The sequence below is a fragment of the Dendropsophus ebraccatus genome, chromosome 5 (genome assembly GCF_027789765.1).
Source record: "Dendropsophus ebraccatus isolate aDenEbr1 chromosome 5, aDenEbr1.pat, whole genome shotgun sequence".
NCBI classification, from domain to species: domain Eukaryota; kingdom Metazoa; phylum Chordata; class Amphibia; order Anura; family Hylidae; genus Dendropsophus; species Dendropsophus ebraccatus.
In genome coordinates, this window is record NC_091458.1 from 136,951,105 (window position 1) to 136,972,667 (window position 21,563).

Consider the following 21,563-nt stretch of genomic DNA (forward strand, 5'->3'; position numbering starts at 1 on the left):
TTTATACTTGCAGCCCTGTGCCAAATGGCTGTGGCCTGGAGTATCTGTGCCCTAACTTTGTACCACCCCTCCATCCCTCCTCCCCACCGTCTTCATCATTAGGAATGACACTGGCAGGATTTTTCCTATTCCTTTGCAGTGAACCCTGCACAGGTGCCGTGTTCTCACAGCTGATGAATAGTATAATATCTGCCTGAAGCATTCCTAATGATGAACAGGGCGGGGAGGAGGGACAGAGAGGTTGTGCCAGCCTAATGCACAGTCACTCTAGGCCACGACAGTTTGGCACAGAGCTGCAAGTTTAAAAGTTGTTTTTCAGGACAATAACTGCATCACCTGCTGAACGGACCGCAAGACAGATCTTGGATTAAAAGCTGCTATCTGAAGGTACAAGTGTTGGGGGGGGGGGGGCAGATTGTGGGTACAGAGTCGCTTTAACTTTTTGTCTGATATATTGATATATATAAAAAATCTGTAATCCTGTCTTTTCTTTCCGCTTTTATTTTTTAACAGTTTGAACTATTCCGCACATTACAGTACCAAATTTTTTTTTATTTGCATATTCTAGTAACAGATCATCGATCAAACTGCAGGAGATGAGTAAAAGTCCTCCGGCTATCAACGACACACTAAGGGCTTATTACCACACCACGTATTCCACAGATCCTACAGATAGGTTAAGCCCTGTAGTGGACTCTTTCCCCGACTGGCATCATATATCAATATGATATCAATATCAATATCAATCTTCGTGGCAGTGTAATGAAATAGCCGCGCAGCTGCTTCATTTAAGTGCTGCGAAGATTCAAACACTTAACTAAATACTATAGCAGAAGCTCATGTACAGTTATGCGTTGAGCGTTAAAGCTCAGGCAGCAATGCAGTAACTGTAGATCATGGGAGAGATTTATCAAACATGGTGTAAAGTGAAACTGGCTCAGTTGCCCCTAGCAACCAATCAGATTCCACCTTTCATTTTTCAAAGAGTCTGTGAGGAATGAAAGGTGGAATCTGATTGGTTGCTAGGGGCAACTGAGCCAGTTCCACTTTACACCATGTTTGATAAATCTCCCCCCATGGGTTGTTAAGGGGAAAATACTAGTGGCCATATATATACTGGCAATTATACACTGTTAATTTTTAACCGCATAACTACCTAACAACCAAACTGGCAGACAATGAAGTCATAGGACATTGGCAGTTTTATTTACCTGATCCACCTCTGGAGCAGGCAACATACAATCGTCCATACTAGAAACATGCAGAGTCACCTACAATAATTTTCATTTGTTCTTATTTATCATCACTGCAAATGACAGTTTAGCTAGGAACTGTAATTATTTAAAATGGATTTCTCTAAACTGGTGTAAAAGAAAAATAGGACCATTGTCCCTAGCAACCCATTTTGATTTAGAAAATGACAGTAGTAATATGGTTGCTATGGGCAGTGGCATCTCTGTACTGCTGCCGTCTGCCTGCTCTGTGAAATTTAAGGGAGAAGTTTTATCAAGCTGCCTTATTGCCCATAGCAACTAATCACAGCTCAGTTTTTATTTGTCCCATTGCTCTGATAAAATAAAATCTCAGCTGTGATTGGTTGCTATGGGCAACAAAAACTAATTTCTCATTTTCTAGACTACTTGATAATTCTCTTCTAAACTGTTCAGGCATTTGGATGCCTATAGACATCAGGCTGATAACAGAGAATCACAGTTAGCGAGTGCTGTATGTTCAACAAGTTTAGGACCTTTACCTTTAAGCCTTCCCAGGCACCCAGTGTACCTACTTGCCAAATTGGGGTCAAACAGTTGAGGTGCTTAATAATACAGATTCTTGTCTTAACATATCCTTGATCTGTTCTTTAGGCTGTGTTCACTCATTGCTGTTTCATTGTATTACTGCATCATTTAATTGTGTTACTGCATCATTTAATTGTGTTACTGGAGTGAAACTCCAACCCGATTGAACAAAAACCTAAGGGTACTATTACACCAGATGATGATCAGCTGCACATGGCTGATTACCGTTCCGGCCGACAATCGTTTAGTCTAGGAGTTCATGTTTAAAGGCAACGATCAACCGTGATGCACGAAGTTGGCTGATTGCTGTTTTAAAGCTCAAACCAAAACTACAATCCCTATATCTACAGTCAGCAGGCCATTGCTCCATTTAATAGAAGTGGCGAGAACAGAAACTCACACCCAAGCCCCGCTCAATGCCTGTAATAGCACAGACACAGAGCTAGGAACGAGGACCAAGTGAGTGCTGAACTGATAGTGGTCTTTGATGTTTTAATTACTTAAGTGGGTACTCCAAAAATGAAATGCTTCCAAACCTAGTGTCAGGAATAGCAGGTGAAGACAAGACACTTGACAGTGGGCCCTGAATCTTACCCCACCCACTGTCACCTGCCTACTTGCCTCGGTCGACCCTAGGCGGTCGCGGACAACCACGAAGACAATCCCTATGCTGTATACGTGCAAAACATAAAACGCAGACAGACAGACAAACACAATGCGGGGAGTAAACTAGCCGAGTCAGAAACCAAACGAGCAACGCAGTACAAAATCGGAACCGAACGGAGAGTCAGGGGTCAGGCAAAAGGTCAAAATCCAGGCAAGACAATAGAGGAAGGATAGGGCAGAATACAAGGGACTGGGGAGCTGGGATCAGAAACAACTAATAGCCAGCGATTAGAGGCTGGTACTGACAACACTTTATACTGGACCAGGAGTCCGGACCAAAGGCTGATTGGTCCGGCCTCCTGAATCCAGACACATAGCAGCTGGTGCACTGCAGGCTGAGTGGCAGAGAGATCCGTCACTCAGCCTGAGTCCAACAGCACTCAGCTGCTCGGCCGGGCGGCGCTCACTGATGCGAGACCCGCGGCTCCCCTGGTTACTAGGGACGCCGTCGGGTCTCCGTGACGTCACCCGGCCCTGCCGAGGAGGACGGCGCTGCGCTCCAGCCGGCCCAGACGACGCTGGAGCGCGGTCAGGTAAGTTACTGACATTACCCCCCCCTTCAGGAGGGGCCTCCGGACCTCTACCTAAGGGACCAGGCTTAGATGGATTATGCAGATGAAATTGTCTAACTAGACGTGACGCATGCATATCCCTACTAGCTACCCAAGTGCGCTCCTCTGGCCCAAATCCCTTCCAATGAACTAAATACTGCAAAGAATTCTGAACCCGACGAGAATCCAGAATTCTCTCTACCTCATATTCTAGTTCACCCTGAATAACCAACGGAGCGGGAGGAGCAGACGGTAACACAGGATTAACATATTTTTTCAACAGAGACTTATGAAAAACATCGTGAATTCTTAGACTCCTAGGCAACAGCAACTTAAATGATACTGGATTTATGATCTCTACTATAGGATAAGGACCAATGTATTTTGGAGACAATTTACCAGATGGTGTCTTTAATTTCAAATTTCTAGTAGAGAGCCACACCTTGTCACCTACCCTGTACTCAGGGCCAGATATGCGTCTTTTATTAGATTGTTTTTTACAATTTTCTTGGGCTTTAACCAGGTTCTGCAGAGCCTGGGCCCAAACTGTGCACAGTTTTCTGTAGATTCTTTCGGCGGATGGATTAATGGATTCGGACGCATGTACAGAAGAACAACGAGGATTAAACCCAAAATTACAAAAGAACGGCGACATTTTAAGAGACTGACTTTCATGATTGTTTAGGGCAAATTCAGCCAATGGTAAGTATTCTCTCCATTTCTCCTGTGAACCTGCAACAAAACATCTTAAGAATTGCTCCAGTGACTGATTCACCCTCTCCGTTTGTCCATTGGATTGTGGATGAAAGGCTGAAGAAAATGACAAAGATATACCTAGGCGACCACAAAACTCTCTCCAGAATCTAGATATAAACTGTACTCCCCTGTCAGAAACAATATTCTCTGGTACCCCATGCAAACGTAAGATATGACTGATAAAAAGAGAGGCTAAGGTACGAGCATTGGGAAGCTTGCTGAGAGGAATTAAATGACACATCTTCGAGAACCTGTCAACAACCACCCAAATCACCGTTTTACCCTTAGAGGGTGGTAAATCAGTTATGAAATCCATGGAGATGTGGGTCCAAGGTCTAGCAGGCAGAGGCAGGGGTTGAAGAAGTCCCTCCGGTAACCTGCGAGGAACCTTGGACCTGGCGCAAATCTCACAAGCTTCTACAAACAGCTTAGTATCTGTAGCCCAGGATGGCCACCAATAATGGCGAGACAGTAGATATTTGGTGCCAGCAATACCTGGATGACCTGCCAGTACTGAACAATGTGTTTCTTCCAACACTTTTAACCGAAGATTTGGGGGAACAAATAGTTTGTTTTCCGGGGTGTTTCTAGGCGCCATAGACTGAGACTGAACCACCTGAGCAGCCAGATCGGGCTGCAGTATAGCCACCACCACCCCAGGGGATAAGATAGTTTCGGATTCCTTTACGGGGCCTTCGTTAATATTGAAACTACGAGACAAAGCATCAGCTTTTATATTTTTGGAACCCGGCCTGAAGGTGATTTCAAAATTAAACCGTGTAAAAAATAAAGCCCATCTGGCTTGCCGTGGAGTAAGGCGCTTGGCTTTATCTAAATAAACGAGGTTTTTATGATCGGTTAAAACCTTAATTTTGTGTTTAGCCCCCTCTAAGAAATGTCTCCACTCATCAAATGCCCACTTAATGGCAAGGAGTTCTCTATTGCCTATATCGTAGTTGCATTCGGTTTTGGAGAATTTTCTAGAGAAGTAGGCTATGGGTTTGAGATTAGTGAGTGTTTCTGGACCTTGTGACAGGACAGCCCCTACACCCACCTCTGATGCATCTACCTCGACAATAAAAGGCAGTTCAAAGTCAGGTTGAATCAACACCGGGGCTGTAGAAAAACATGTTTTGAGTTTGTCGAAGGCCAGCATGGCTTCAGGAGTCCAGTTCTCCATATCAGCTCCCCTTCTGGTAAGATCAGTTAAGGGTTTAGCAATCACTGAGAACCCTTTAATAAATTTTCTGTAGTAATTGGCGAAACCCAGGAATCTCTGAAGAGCTTTCAGATTCCTGGGGCGTTCCCACTTTTCAATGGCTGCCACTTTAAGGGGATCCATACCAAAAGAACTAGGGGTGATCTTATATCCCAGAAAAGAGACCTCCTGAACACCAAACTGGCACTTCGACAACTTGGCAAATAACTGATTTTGCCTTAGAAGTTCCATAACCCTGCGGACATGGTTGACATGTGAGGACCAATCTGGGGAGAAAATCAAAATATCGTCCAAGTACACCACTACAAAACGACCCAGGTACTCACGAAACACATCATTGACAAAGCGTTGGAAAACTGCGGGTGCATTACACAACCCGAAGGGCATGACCAGGTATTCAAAGTGTCCCTCGGGGGTATTGAATGCAGTCTTCCACTCGTCACCCTCCTTTATACGAATCAAATTATAGGCCCCCCGGAGGTCGATCTTAGAAAACCACCGGGCTCCTACAATCTGATCAAACAAATTAGGAATCAAAGGAAGCGGGTGTTGACTTTTAATGGTGATTTTATTTAACTCCCGGTAATCAATACAGGGGCGTAATCCACCATCTTTTTTACCTACGAAGAAAAATCCGGCCCCAAGAGGAGAACAGGAGGGACGGATATGGCCCTTATGCAAACTTTCCTTAACATAATCCCGCATAGCTTCCCTCTCTGGTCTAGACAAATTAAAGATTCGCCCTTTTGGGTATTTAGATTCGGGAACTAAATCAATAGCACAATCGTATGGACGATGAGGGGGTAACTCGTCCACCGATTTTTCATCAAAAACATCAAGAAAATCAGACAGAAACTCGGGGATCTCCCCTTCTAATGCAGAACAACCTGTTAAATTTAAAGAAAGACAGTGAGCAGCACACTCTGGCCCCCATTGAACGAGTTCTCTGCTTGCCCAATCAAAAACAGGATTATGCTGGGTCAACCAGGGCAAACCTAAAATAACATTAGAAGACAAATTGTCCATAACCAAAAAATCAAGACACTCCGAATGGATCGACCCCACTTTCACTTCCAGAGGAGGAGTGATATATTTCACTCTACCTTGAGCCAATGGGGTAAAGTCCGCCCCAGTAATACTCAGCGGGCACTTAAGCTGAAGTGGGCATACCCCCAGACTGGACCAAAACCCGGAATTAATAAAATTAGCTGATGCCCCTGAATCAACATGGGCAAACCCCGAAATACATTTCTCACCCAAACATAGTGAGATAGGGACCATTAGCTTATTCTTATCGAGTGGTACCTGTGCGCCTGAGTGACCCCCTCGATAGTCACTCAGGCGCTGGAGTTTTCCGGCGATGATCCAGGCTTGGAGGTACACTCCCGAACACGGTGTCCAGCTTTGCCACAGTACAGACAGAGGTTATGTTGAATGCGATGGGCTCGTCTAGTTTTCGCATCGGTAGCACCGATCTGCATGGGTTCCTCCGGTGGTGGTAACAGGGAAGGAGGAGGTTTAGAAGGAGACAGAAAAGAGGTAGGGGTTTTACAGAGTTCAGCGGTACCTTTCTCCCTACGTCTGTCCCGCATACGACGATCCACCCTGATGGCTAACGTCATGGTCTCCTCTAACGTTTCAGGGGGTGGATAAGCTACCAACAGGTCCTTTAGCTGCTCAGATAGGCCCACCCGAAACTGATAGCGCAGAGCAGAGTCGTTCCAACCGGATGGGATACACCACTGGCGGAACTCTGCGCAGTATTCCTCAACTGGCCTTTTTCCTTGCTTTAAGGACGTCAATTGTCGCTCGGCTACCGCAGTCCTGTCAGGGTCGTCATACAATAATCCTAAAGCTGAAAAGAAATAATCAACAGAGGTTAACTCTATGGCATTGGGAGGGAGAGAAAATGCCCACTCCTGTGGTGGACCCTGCAGCAGCGACATGATAATCCCCACTCTTTGAGACTCGTCCCCTGAGGAGCGAGGACGTAGTCGAAAAAACAATCGGCACCCCTCTCTGAAGGTCAGAAAATTCCTTCTATCCCCCTTAAATTTTTCTGGGAATTGTACAGGTGGTTCAGGGGGAGAAGGGGTGGTCATGGTAACTTGTCGGGGAGCAGCCTCCTGCTCCTGGACCCGTTCAGCAAGACTCTGCACCACTGTGTTTAGGTTCTGCATTTGTTCCACTAATGCTTTCATCGGATCCATAATAGAGATCCTGGTGCACGTCACGAAACTGTATCGGCTGGCTATTCTGTCAGGAATAGCAGGTGAAGACAAGACACTTGACAGTGGGCCCTGAATCTTACCCCACCCACTGTCACCTGCCTACTTGCCTCGGTCGACCCTAGGCGGTCGCGGACAACCACGAAGACAATCCCTATGCTGTATACGTGCAAAACATAAAACGCAGACAGACAGACAAACACAATGCGGGGAGTAAACTAGCCGAGTCAGAAACCAAACGAGCAACGCAGTACAAAATCGGAACCGAACGGAGAGTCAGGGGTCAGGCAAAAGGTCAAAATCCAGGCAAGACAATAGAGGAAGGATAGGGCAGAATACAAGGGACTGGGGAGCTGGGATCAGAAACAACTAATAGCCAGCGATTAGAGGCTGGTACTGACAACACTTTATACTGGACCAGGAGTCCGGACCAAAGGCTGATTGGTCCGGCCTCCTGAATCCAGACACATAGCAGCTGGTGCACTGCAGGCTGAGTGGCAGAGAGATCCGTCACTCAGCCTGAGTCCAACAGCACTCAGCTGCTCGGCCGGGCGGCGCTCACTGATGCGAGACCCGCGGCTCCCCTGGTTACTAGGGACGCCGTCGGGTCTCCGTGACGTCACCCGGCCCTGCCGAGGAGGACGGCGCTGCGCTCCAGCCGGCCCAGACGACGCTGGAGCGCGGTCAGGTAAGTTACTGACACCTAGTTGGTCTTATTCACTAAGTTCCCCTGAGTATTTTGGGCCATCTCCCATCTTTCTAGTTGCTGCTGTTCCTAAGTTCCAAGTTTTTCCAAAAGCCGGTCTATATCCAAGATCGCGCCACCTGGGAAACTACATCTCCCAGCATGCATTGCACCACAAAGCCAACTGCCAAGTATCTGCCTCATCTTGTAGTATCTGCCCATCGCTGGCTCAATCTGCCTCTCCTTTTCACTGTAAACAAAATATCTATTTATCTATAGCTATCTATCTATTTATCTATATCTATCTATCTATCTATCTATCTACATAGATAGGTTAGAAAGATAGTGATAGATTAAACAAATGTGTTTCCTTTCCCCTATACTGCTCAGGAGGCTGTCACTGTTTTGTTCTTTCCCCTCTCCTTGGCCAGGTGCTCACTGATTGGTGGGGTGGGATGTCAGTGGTGGGTGGGGTTACAGATGAGGTGTTACAGCTTGCCTGGCAACAGAAGAGACAGATCATGTGACTTTGGTCTCAGAAGGGAGGGGGAGGACAGAGGATTGGAGACCAGGAAGTGGAACAGTTGGACCAGGAAGTGAGGATTTTCTGCAGCTTCACAATTCATGTAATAGAAACCTATTACAAACAAGCTTAGATTATGTGTAGGAATTCAGCAGGGTTACATTTTCTTAAGTGGAGGACCCCTTTAATTATGCACTGTTATACATATTCACAAGATGTCAAAGGGCAAAAACTGCACTGAAAATATCACCTTAAAATCAGCATGAAATCATTTGAATACTGTGCATCTTTTCTACATATCCCACTAAAATCAAAGCAGGGTGGTCTTTAAGGTCAAATTAGTAGCTGCATTGAATGGCTTACATAGTGGATACTGATTAAAATAGCTGACATCACCGTGCAACTAGTTACGCTCCACCAGGAGCGTCATCAGGCTAAGGAGAAAACTTCTGAGAGAAATAAGACATTCTCCTTGGACCTCCCGAGAATATTCAAACTCAGCATCAGGTCAGGCGTGTGGTGTCGGGTGAGGCGTGCAGCGTCTGCGTCGGGTCAGGTGTGTGGTGTCGGGTCAGGCATGCCTCAGCATCGTGCGTTGGGGCATTCGGCATCAGGACGTGCAGAGGACTTGAAGGCCCTGGACCCGACTGCCGGTTTCATAGGTCCACAAGGGGATTAGGTGAGTCCTAGGTAGCAGGGAGGGGCGGAAATGGGGGGTGCCTTACTTTCGGGGGGGGGGGGGGGGGGGGGGGCCTAGTGTAGAGTAGGGGGTGCCTTACTTTCTGGGGGATGCCTTACTTGAGGTTAGAGTAGGTGTGGTGTCTTATTTTCGGAGGGCGTCTTATTTTTGGGGAAACACAGTAAATTACAGCAACTCTTTCTATTACCTTTTATTATGTGTAGAATTATATGACTTCAGTATTAGATGGGTTGATACGGTTATGTCTGTAATTTACTGTCTGTCATAAATGCAGGGACTACCACTTGTTTTCAGTGATGTTTTCAGGGGTATGCTTCTGGTGGTAGTGAAATTTTCATCACATACCCAAGTCATATCAGCAATGACTGTTCACTCTTACATAGGAAGTAATCGCCTTTGAATAACTGGGGTTATCAGTGTTTGTGGGTCTCAGCATTGACTGGTAGGAGAAAATCTGACTTCATACATTTTCCTTTGAAAACATTAGAACGTTCAAAAAATCAAACTCAAACCTTATAGAATGCACCATACTGATCTTTAGTCTAGAATGATGAATTGTATGTGATGTATGAAGGCCTACATGATAAACGTTCTTTTAAATAGTATTACTTATTATATAATGCATTTTTGTGGGGACATACCTCTCCAAGCTTCCTGTTGTCCTATTAGCTTCATCCCGCTCCCAGCACTGTCTGAAATGACACTGCCGGGAGCGGGACAAAGCTAGCAGGACATCAGGGAGCGCGGAGAGGTATGTGTCAGCCGCACATCACTATTACATGTAGCAAGGTGCGCCCAGCGGCTGATGATTTTAAGTCAGGACAATATGACCGGTGTCATTGGCTGATCGTTGTCTTTTTTACACGGATCGATGATTGGCTGATTATTGCTCTGTGTAATAGGGCCCTAATGCTAAAACAACCTCTTTCCATTTAAAGCGACTCTGTACCCACAATCTGCCCCCTCCTAACCCCTTGTACCTTCTTATAGCTGCTTTTAATCCAAGATCTGTCCTTGGGTCCGTTTGTCTGATGATGCATATATTGTCCTAAAAACAACTTTTAAATTTGCAGCCCTGTGTCATATTGGCTTAGCCTACAGTGTCCGTTCTCTAGGCTTGCATAGCCTCTCCATCCCTCCTCCCTGCCCTCTTTCACATTAGGAATTCCCCTGGGCAGGTTTTTTTCTATTTATTACTAGAGATGAACAAACCGGCCGAGGTTCAGGTTCGTATGAACCTGAACCCTCGGCTTCTGATTCCCGCTGTCTGCCCGCTCCGTGGAGATGGTGGATACAGCCTGAGGGACGCCTGGAAAACTGGGATACAGCCATAGCCGTAGGCTGTATCCCAGTTTTCTAGGCGGTCCTCAGGCTGTATCCACCCTCTCCTTGGTGCGAGCAGACAGCTGGAATCAGAAGCCGAAAGTTCAAGTTCATACGAACCCGAACCTCAGCCGGTTCGCTCATCTCTATTCATTACCTGTCTAAACACTGCACAGGTGCCTGATCCATCACATGTGCAGTGTTCAGACAGAAGTGATGAACAGGAGAAACTGTTCTAGGTGCATTCCTAAAGAGGGAGGGGAGAAAGGACAGAGAGGTGGTGCAAGTCTAATGCACAGACACTAGGCCACGCCAATTTGACACAGGGCTGCAAGTCTAAAAGTTGTTTTTTAGGACAATAACTATCAATATATAAGGGGTGTACACCTTTAAAACTTTACTTTTATTAAATTTTCTAAAAACACACAAAGGAACCCCACATAACAAAACACAAGTCCAATAAAATCCGTATTTACACCAGTCCACAATTCAGCTCAATCTACACAGTCCCAGCCGGGATATATGAAAATAAAACCGGTTAGATCTCACCAGTCTGTCGTCCCGTGGTCTTGCTGGTATCTCTTCAGTAGACAGTGCTGTTAACAGGTTGTGACCAATCGGGAGTTGATTTTAACCCTAAAACGCCCTTTGTATGTATGCGTGTTGGTCACTATCCCTTCTCGCACAGGGAACTGTCGGGGCACTCGCCCTAAAAAGGGCGACCCCTGCCCCGGTCTATCCCTTTGTTCAGTCCCTGTACAGTTCAGTCGGTACCGAGGTCTGTAGATGCCACTGCACCAGACACTTTAGCTGATCATCTGCACGGAATGGCCGAGACTCTGATAGGCATTAGATTGCAACTGCACTTTACGGAAATAGCGGCTGAGCACTAGACACCTTTACTTTTGATTAGCTGCTAAATGCTTTTGCACTTTATGGTAATAGCCACAGAGCACTAGACACTTTATGTGAGGCCAGGCGATGTAGGCAATAGGGCAGTTTAGCACCACTGTGCATGCCATAGGTACTTCTGTTCTAAGTTATGTGTATTTTTCATGTATTTGATTTAAATTTACAGTAGTGTTTGTTACCCTAATCAGTGTTTTCCCCTGATGAATTTGGTTACCCAGAGGAAACGTGACACGATGGGAGTAAATATAGGGTATAACAGGGACTGAACAAAGGGATAGACCGGGGCAGGGGTCGCCCTTTTTAGGGCGAGTGCCCCAACAGTTCCCTGTGCGAGAAGGGATAGTGACCAACACGCATACATACAAAGGGCGTTTTAGGGTTAAAATTAACTCCCGATTGGTCACAACCTGTTAACAGCACTGTCTACTGAAGAGATACCAGCAAGACCACGGGACGACAGACTGGTGAGATCTAACCGGTTTTATTTTCATATATCCCGGCTGGGACTGTGTAGATTGAGCTGAATTGTGGACTGGGGTAAATACGGATTTCATTGGACTTGTGTTTTGTTATGTGGGGTTCCTTTGTGTGTTTTTAGAAAATTTAATAAAAGTAAAGTTTTAAAGGTGTACACCCCTAATATATTGATTCAATTCACCGTGAGGGTGGTGATTTTTGTCCGCGGTAAGACACGGATATTGGTTGTTGTTAGGACAATAACTGCATCACCTGCCGAACGGACCGCAGGACAGATCTTGAATAAAAAGAAGCTATCCAAAGGTACAATCGGTTTGTGGCGGGCAGATTGTGGGTACAGAGTCGCTTTAAGAGCTAATGAAAACCATAAAAAATAATAATAAAAAGATTATTTACGTGTGATTTTCTTTTTAAGCCTTTCTACTGCCGAAATGGGAAAACCAAACAGCAAGCTAGCTCCAGAGATGCTACAAGACTTAGTGCAGAGCACAGAATTCACAGAGCAAGAATTGAAGCATTGGTATAAAGGATTTCTAAAGGATTGTCCATCTGGTATCCTGAACCTACAAGAATTCCAGCAGCTCTATATTAAGGTATTTATGACCATAACTAAGGAGATCATCACTAGAACTTGGTTGATAACCAGTAAATTGAAGTAAATGGGGAAAAACGTGTGTGTGTATTGAACCCCTATAGTGGTCTTTTCAATGAAGAAAGTAATGCTGGGTTTACAGGGAACGATTATCGTGCGGATTTGCACGATAACGATCGAATTCGAACGATAATCGTATGTGTAAACGCAGCGAACGATCGCACGATGAGCGAGAAATCGTTCTTTTTGATCTTTTAACTTGTTCTTAAATCGTCGTTCGTCGTTCGCAAAAAATTCGCAGATCGTTCCGTGTAAACAGTCGTCACGTGAAAGTCCCGCCGCCTGCCGCCCAAAGTCCGGCCCCCCGCTTGCAGCCCGGCCCCCCGCTCATCTGCAGCCTGGCCCTCCGCTCATCCGCAGCCCCCTGCGCCAGCTCGATCACCACCCCCGCCGCTCCGATCGCCACCCTCGCCGCCAGTGCTCCGATCGCCACCCCCGCCGCCGCTCCGATCGCCACCCCCGCACGCCCACCCGCCGCCGCTCCGATCGCCCCCGCCGCCGCGGCCAAGAACATACGTTACCTGCTCCGCGTTGCAGGTCTTCAAAATCCCCGGCTCCCCTCTTCAGCGCATTGATTGGCTGAAGAGGTGAGCCGGGAATTTCAAACGGCTCCTCTTCAGCCAATCAGTGCTCCTCTTCAGCACTGATTGGCTGGAGAGGAGCCGTTTGAATTTCCTGGCTCCCCTCTTCAGCCAATCAATGCACGGCAGCGATCGGGGCGGCGCAGGGGGCTGCGGGGGGCGGGCTGCGGGCGCGCGGTCGCAAAACTATTTTTTTGTACGATATATCGTACAGTCTAAACGCTGATCGTTATAAAAAAAAAATTCGTTACTTCGAAATCGTTAATCGTGCAATCGGGCCAATAATCGCCTCGTGTAAACTTAGCATCAGGGTCCATTTACACAGAAAGATTATCTGACAGATTATCTGCCAAAGATTTGAAGCCAAAACCAGGGACAGACTATAAACAGAGATCAGGTCATAAAGGAAAGCCTGAAATTTCTCCTCTTTTCAAATCTTTTCCTGGCTTTGGCTTCAAATCTTTGGCAGATAATCTGTCAAATAATCTTTCTGTGTAAATGGACCCTTAGGGTCCTATTACACAGGCAGATGATGGCCCGATCAATACTGTAAACGAGGGCTAATCTGCTAGATTGGCGCTCGTTTACTGGGCCTATAAGGGTCCATTTATACAGAAAGATTATCTGCCAAAGATTTGAAGCCAAAGCCAGAAACAGACTATAAACAGAGATCAGGTAACAAAGGAAAGCCTGAGATTTCTCCTCTTTTAGAATCCATTCCTGGTTTTGGCTTCAGATCTTTGGCAGATAATCTGTCAAATAATCTTTCTGTGTAAATGGACCCTTACATGGCCCCATAATCATTTAGCAAGGGCTGCACGAACATCATCAGCGATGTCCATGCAACCCATGCCCAAACAGTTTACATTACCTGTCGATGTTCCTGGTGTTCTCCTGCGCTCTGCTTCTTCCCTGGTCCCGCACGCTGCAGCCAATCACTGGCTGGGACCACCACAGCCTGTCGGCTCAGACGGGCCTGCTCTGAAGCTGCAGAAGCAGAGTGCAGGAGGAGACTGGGAAAGTGGACAGGTAGTGTAAACTGTTTGTTGAATGGTCAGCCATCAGCCGATGATCGTTTCATCAGCTGATCATTCTATTACATTATCATTCTCTATTACACTATGGTTCTCGCTCCGTGTAATAGCGCCCTAAATATGCATAAGATTAAAATCTTTCACAGGAAACCTGCCCGGTATAACAGGTTGGTCTTGTCAAAGAGTTGGCCTTTTGAAGGGCTTTCCCATGTATGTATAGTTTACCAATGTATCTATTTATATTGTTTTTACAGTTTTTCCCATACGGTGATGCTTCCAAGTTTGCTCAGCATGCCTTTCGTACATTTGACAAGAATGGGGATGGTACTATTGATTTCCGGGAATTCATTTGCGCTTTGAGCGTCACATCACGTGGGAGTTTCGAGCAGAAGTTAAACTGGGCATTTGAAATGTACGATTTAGATGGCGATGGGAAGATTACGAGACTGGAAATGCTGGAGATTATTGAGGTAGGGTTCATAAAAGTGAGGTTTGTATGGCATAATGATACTACTGGGAAAAGGAGAGAGCATATGCATGAGGTTTTTCAATCTGTGCACAACCAAGAAAAATAGGCATTTATGACATCACAGGGACTTACATAGGAAATAACATCATAGTAGCGCTGGCACTTAGATGAAACTCTGAGTGTCAGGACAGCAATTTAACCCCTTAACACCCCTGCCATACCTTGTACCTGTTAGGGGAGTTCAGGGAGGGGTGGCGCTGCGACCCAGCTCTGAATCCGCTGTGATCCCTGCTGCTTTCTGCAGCCTGGGACCACAGCTATTAGGCAGCTGTCAGACATGTAAGACAGATGCGATCGCACAGGGGGGGGGGGATCACTTCTCCTTACCCAACCAGGCCCCAGCGCCGGAATAACACTGATGCCAGCTCGGCAATCGATGTATCTGGTCTGCAGCAGACCAGAGTAATACAGCACTGATCTAAACGATCAGTGCTGTATTATGTATACTACACTGATCTATATGATAGATCAGTGTAGTTGTATTAGAAGTCCCCCAAGGGGAATTCTACTTAATGTGTATGTAAAAAAAAACCCTTTTTTTTTATTAATAAAAAAAAATTCCTCCCCTAATAAATGTCCTCAAATGTTTCTTGGAACAACCTTAGGTCCGCTTTAAGGCTGCACTTTTTTTGTGGAGTTTACTTTAACGCCACTACTTTGTGATCTAGGTGAGGGTGTCTATAAGCTACATTAAAAATGAATGAACCTCTTGGACAGCCTGATTATCTTAATAGCAGTTGGTAGAAAAAAGGAAATACTGTATTCTCTCCAGTCTGACACAGTGCTCTCTGCTGCCACCTCTGTCCATGTCAGGAACTATCCAGAGCAGAAGAGGTTCGCTATGGGGATTTGCTCTGCTCTGGACAGTTCCTGTCTTGGACAGAGATGTCAGCAGAAAGCACTGTGCCAGACTGGATAGAAAACACGATTTTCTGCAGGACATACAGCAGCTGATAAGTATTGGAAGATTTTTAAATAGAAGTATTTTCGCCGGATAACCCCTTTAAGCACAAGACAAATAGAGATTTTACTCTTGAATGTAAGAGTAGCTGGTAACTGTACCTTTAAGACTGGGGTGGGAAACCCTCTGCCCTCCAGCTGTTGCAAAACTACAATTTTCATCATGCCTGGACAGCTTTGACTTGTAATTTTGGGAGTTGTAGGTTCCTGCGACTAGCAGGTTAACTTTAGAATGAGGCTCTAAGGCACTTTGGTAGATATATAGCTTGCTATAGGTTATGGAACTACTCCAACAGGTACAATTAGAAAAGACTCTGCTTATAAAGATCATGTGTTTATAAGAAAATATTCACATCCACAGCAGAAGTTTCCAGATCTGTCTCAATATTCCCAGAAAGACGCATGAGGGGGCAGGATCACCACATAGATGCTGATCAACATTGTCTCCAACCTGGGGCCTACTAAAAAAACAGCAGATGCCAGAGGGCCCTTGAGCAGAAAATTATCTAACCCAGGACAAGTAGAACGTAGAGCTTATCCTTGCAGCATGGACTGGAGTAGTGTCTTGGTTGTAGCAGGTTCAAGGCCTTGAAGATGAAACATGTCTCAGCGCTGTGGGGGAAAACATTTTCCCTTTGGGTGGACCTTTACTTCCCAGTCAATTGAGCTTAGCGGCATCTGTCTCACTGTTTCTCTCTCCATGCCTATGCTGGTACACATTATACTGTGAAAGCTTTAGCTTTATAGCTGACTAACAGAAGCTAACAGATATGTGTGCTGGCTAAAGCCAGGCTCAGATTTGTGCTCAAGCTGAAAGTCAGGCTCAAACTTGTGCTCTGGCCAAAATCCAGACTCCAGGCTATGTTCCCACTCAGTATTTTGGTGAGTATTTTGCAACCAAAACCAGGAGTGGAAGGCCGTTATTTAATGGCAAATAATTGAAATTGTTTCGAAACAACGTCTATTCTTGTAAAATATAATATTTGCCATTAAATGAGGGCCAGCCACTCAATTTCAACAGTGTGTGAACATAGCCTTTCTCTGTTTTCAGACCACTCCTGGTTTTGTTTGCAAAATACTGACCAAAATACTGAGCAAAAATACAGTGTGGGAACATAGCCTCAAACTGGTTTTATTTCCAACCATTTCCAGTTTAACAGGGGCTGGAGTGGGTATTGATTTCATTGGTTGAGAGGCATTATGTGACCAAAGCATCTTACTTTCATTCATGTGACCACTGGTAAAAACAGACCCCTCTGTGGGGGTTCTTTGTCAATTTTGATGGCAGGAATAGCAGAGCATTCAGTGTTATTTTGCTTATGCTTTGACAAAACCCGAACAGACTACACTTCGAGTCATTAGGGTAAACATTTGGATTAAAGATGAGCAAATTACAATAAGGGTATGTTCACACTGAGCAAATGGTGCGGAATTCCGCGGCGGAAAGTTCTGCCTTCTTCAGTGTCAGACGGCTCTCCACTGAAAACATTGACATGTCCGCCCCATTTGCTCAGTGTGAACATACCCTAATAACGAAGGGAATTGCTTTGTTATCTCTGCAGTCCGCTAATCAGCCTGCTGCCTTTTAAACTGACCGCCGCTAGGAAAAGCTGGATCCAGTCCTGGGAAATTTCTCCCAGTTTCCCAGGACTGGATCCAGCTTTTTCCAGCACCCGGAGAGGAGCAGCAGAGAGTTAAAAGGCAGCCGGCCGCAATTCCTTTCTTTATTACTGTAAATTCGCTCATCTCTAATTTGGATCCATCATACATAGCAGTGATCTCGAAACCATGATAGTTTTGGTTCCTTTCTCATTCTGCACCAAGAGCAGGAACTTACATTGTGAGAACAATAAAAGGAGATAACAGCCGAGGGAAGTAGACTGGATCTTCTATTGTGGGTATTCCCAAAGGAGCAGAGTGATTTGTTCTGGCTATAAATAGTCGCAGTGTTACACAATAGGACTTATTAGCTATATATATCACCTAATAAAGTGTTTCCTTTTCTCTCTCCCTATTTAACCCTTAGGCCATTTATAAGATGGTCGGCACTGTAATTATGATGCGCATGAACCAGGATGGCCTAACTCCACAACAGAGGGTTGACAAAATCTTCACAAAGATGGACAAGGACAGAGATGATCAAATCACGCTGGAAGAGTTTAAAGAGGCAGCAAAGAGTGACCCCTCCATAGTGCTTCTCTTGCAATGTGACATGCAGAAATAGCCTCTTCTCCATTTCCGCAGCTCTCTTGAGCACCCTGCATGCACCTCACTACCTTTCCCATCCCACAGTCTCCTGGGACTTTCTTCCTATTCAGTAACAGAACATCTTACACAGTCCTGATCTCATGAAAAGAGGAAGGTGGTGAATTAACTTCTCGACAAATGATGATATGAGACTGACAATGCCGGCGAGTATAACACACATGCACAGGAAGTTACACACAAACCTACACCGTTTTGTCGTGTACAGGATTTCAGCTCTCTCATAACCTTTGCTGGATTTAAAGTCTAGATATTATTAACAAAGTATGACACATGTGAGCCCGCCTGTCTCTGCCAATGCCTAAGTTAACAAGAACCGTCTAGTTTTTCATAGTAGAAATTGTTTGTATATGCTGTCATGGATGAAGTCATAAAATTTGTGTGGTGCTTGATATGTAAGCGATGTCCATTATACATTTTGTCTGTTGCTTGACGTTAAACACATGATCAGCAAGGTCCTTTTGCTACCTAAACTGCAGTCCATTTTGTAGCCGACATCATTGGGGTACATTTGGTGGAACCACATGAACATATGAGAGAATTAGGTCAAGGATATCTGCCACTTTGCAACCATTTTAAAGGAATGTCCAAGGCTGCTATAATTTTTGGAAGCAGCAGGGGCAGAGGGGGTAACATATTAAACAACACTACTTACCCGTTCCCTGTCTGTCCAGCGCCAGATCGCCACTCTGGAACCACCGCTGGCCTCCGAGATAGTCTTCTCAGCCGACGTCACAATCTGGCTGACCAGTCACTGATTGGCTGATCGGGCTGTCCATCAGCCAGAACAGGCATTTTCCCCCGAGTCGTGATGTCATCAAAACTTGGGCAAAAATGTGTCACTGAGGGGAGGAGGAGGTGCGGTAGGAAGGAGAGAACTTTGAGGGAACCAGTATTCCCTAACTCTAGTCCTTAAGGCCCACCAACAGTTCATGTTTGGAGGATTTCCTTAGCATTTCACAGGTGAAACCTGTTTGTGGGCCCTGAGGACTGGAGTTGGGGAACACTAACCTAGACAATGAGCTGTAAACAATAGGAGGAAAAGAGCAGCATATCAAGAAAAGGAGGCAAATTTGCTAAATGAATGTATTTGTAAAAATATTTAACTTGAGAAGTCTTACAAGTATAACTATATTAGGTTAGATGGTAATACTCCTTTAACTCCCTGAGAAAAAAGAGGTTGGACATGCCTGACCATCCTTTCTCATAACATCTGCTGTTAGGAGGTCCTATACAGAGTAGCTGGGTGGCCTTCCCCACCAAAATGAATATGTTTGCAGAGTTTGTAGAGAATTAGGATGTAGAGAAACTCATGACTACACATATGGCTTGTAGTCTGTAACCATGGAGACAAATAACTATGTATAGATACAGATTTTTGAACATATTTTGAATTTTAGTGGCATTGGAGCAATGCAAAAAAACACACACTGTACCCTTAAAAGTATTCCTAGAATAAAAAGCTAATGTGCTATACAATAAATGTCTAAATATCTAAAGTATTTGGGGGTGGGTATATAGCTGGTCAGAATGCAATTCCCATACAGACTGGAGGCAAATGTTATACTGCTATTTAGGCAGTTTACTTTAGTGAACCTAAAATTCCAATATACATGGGAGGGGGCATAGAAAGAAAAGTGACATGCTTGGCAAATGTGCCCTTTTATGAAATGCTAATGTTATCTACGTCTTTTTGTCATTATGGGTTGGGTTGTATATGGATGCCCGCTGCATCGCATGTGCTTTTATTTTGCATACATATGAATATTTGCATGTACCTAAGTAGAAAATCGACATGCTATTTCTTATCATTATGTTTTCTATGTACAGTGCAAAGTTGACGTGTCTGAGTGTTCTTCAATGTGATTTTGTGGCAGATACCACATAAGTGATTGAGAAAATTGTTCTTTTTCTATAGCGATATCAAAACACCAAGCGCATGGCAGATACATATTGGGAGCATCATTACCACATTGCTAGGTGTTTCGAGAGACAGGCACAGAATTTTGTTTGTAACAAGACTTCTATGGCAACAATAACTATTGAACATGAAAACCCTTATATGCCAAATAAAAGGATAAGCAAACAAAATGTTAGCCCTAATTGTGTTGCTATAACTAACATGGTGCAATTCTGCCCAAGAACTCTTTGTCAGCACTTTAGGGCCTGTTGGCCCCATACGTTCCCATAGCTGTCCCAGCAGAAGATACCCAGACCCTTGCCTGCTCTGTGTGTGAGTGTATAGTCTGAACAGTACAAGTTGACTTGGTATATTTTTCTATTTGAAAATAAAATATATTAAAATGATTAAAACATTTTGCATTTTGACTAAACACATTATAAGACTGAAAGTGGACCCGACAGGGCTATACCCAAGAAAAACTCAAATTTTGTATGGACATAAGTATAGGGCTATGTTCACACAGTGTATTTTTTATGAAAAGTACGGCCGCTGTTTGCAATGAAAACAATGGGCGTTTTTTTCATTGTGAAATGTGTTGCATTGAAGTCAATGCAAACAGCGGCCATTGTTCACACGATGTATTAAACAACGGCCGTGGAAATAATTGACAAATTAATTATTTCTGGACGTTCTGCCCAACATCAATGCTATTTTCAATGTCAGCGAAAAGAGACAGCCTTGTAGACATACATTATGAGTCCGACTTATCACATGACAGAGAGCTGAGAGCAGACTTCTCTTGGCTCCTTACAGGTCGGAGCACTCGGACAGATCCACGTCTCAAGTTTTTTTTTTTTTAATATCAACAGTGACACTTTAAAACTCTTTATTATGACACTTGAAATTTATCTCTGGAGACCTCCTTTTTTCCCTTGATCATCTTTGAGATGAGAAATCTAATGATTACTATGGCTGAACTCCAAAGATCTATGTACAGATGGTAGAAACTTCCGGAAAAAAACACATGAAAGCCCTCCTGGAGTTTGCAACAGAGCACCTGAAGGACTGTCCGACTATAGGAAGCAAGATTCTCTGGTCCTGATGAAACCAAGATTAAACTTTCTGGTCTTAATTCTAAGGGCTAATGCACACGTCCACAGAATCCCGTCAGCCGCACGGCTGTGTCAGTACACTAGCGCAAAATTTTAAACAGTATCTGAGCACTCGACATCATAATTATTCAAGATGCTGGTGGCTCCAGGGCCGTCTTACCCATTGGGCAGGGTAGGCGGCTGCCCGGGGGCCCTTGCGTCCTAGGGGGCCCCTGCCCTCTGTGACATACCTGTATTTTTTGCTTTATAAGACGCACTTATAAAACTAAGTGCGTCCTATAAAGCGAAGACGGCTTCCAAGCAGTGCTGAGCACCGCAAGGAAGCCGTCCCGCCCGCCCCCTGTATTGCCGCTTACTATGCATATGCATAGTGAGCGGCCCTGAGCGACCCCCTCCGCCCGCCCCTTCTATCGCTTCTCAGCTGAGTCGATCAGAAGCCCAGGAAAGTGCAATGAGCAGCACTTTCCTGGGCTTCTGATCGGCTCAGCTAAGTTGCGATAGAAGGGGCGGGCAGTCCAGGAACTCACCAGTCCGCCGGCCCCAGCAGCTGATGTCTCCCAGCAGCGCGCTCCCGTCATCCTCCAGGAACAGGCAGCGGGGTACAGAGACGCTGCCTGTGTCCTGGATGTGTCGTGCAGCCGGACACTTCTGGCACAAGCAGTCTCTCTGTACCCCGCTGCCTGTGCCG

General features: G+C 45.2%; 1 protein-coding gene across 4 annotated transcripts in view; it reads left to right on the forward strand.

Annotated features, from left to right (window-relative positions):
• Positions 1–18,918, forward strand: part of HPCAL4 (hippocalcin like 4) — a 30,436-nt gene extending 11,518 nt beyond the window's left edge. For 2 of the 4 annotated variants that reach the window (XM_069971411.1, XM_069971410.1), the window contains exons 2-4: positions 12,255–12,432; positions 14,361–14,576; positions 17,622–18,918. In XM_069971411.1, the coding sequence (XP_069827512.1) occupies positions 12,271–12,432; positions 14,361–14,576; positions 17,622–17,819 (576 nt within the window). In that variant the 5' untranslated portion in view covers positions 12,255–12,270 and the 3' untranslated portion in view covers positions 17,820–18,918. Of the gene's footprint in view, positions 1–1,755; positions 1,814–2,246; positions 2,259–12,254; positions 12,433–14,360; positions 14,577–17,621 lie in introns of those variants that run through there. The other 2 variants (XM_069971412.1, XM_069971413.1) reach the window with 2 other exon arrangements.
• Positions 18,919–21,563: the final 2,645 nt, after the last annotated feature.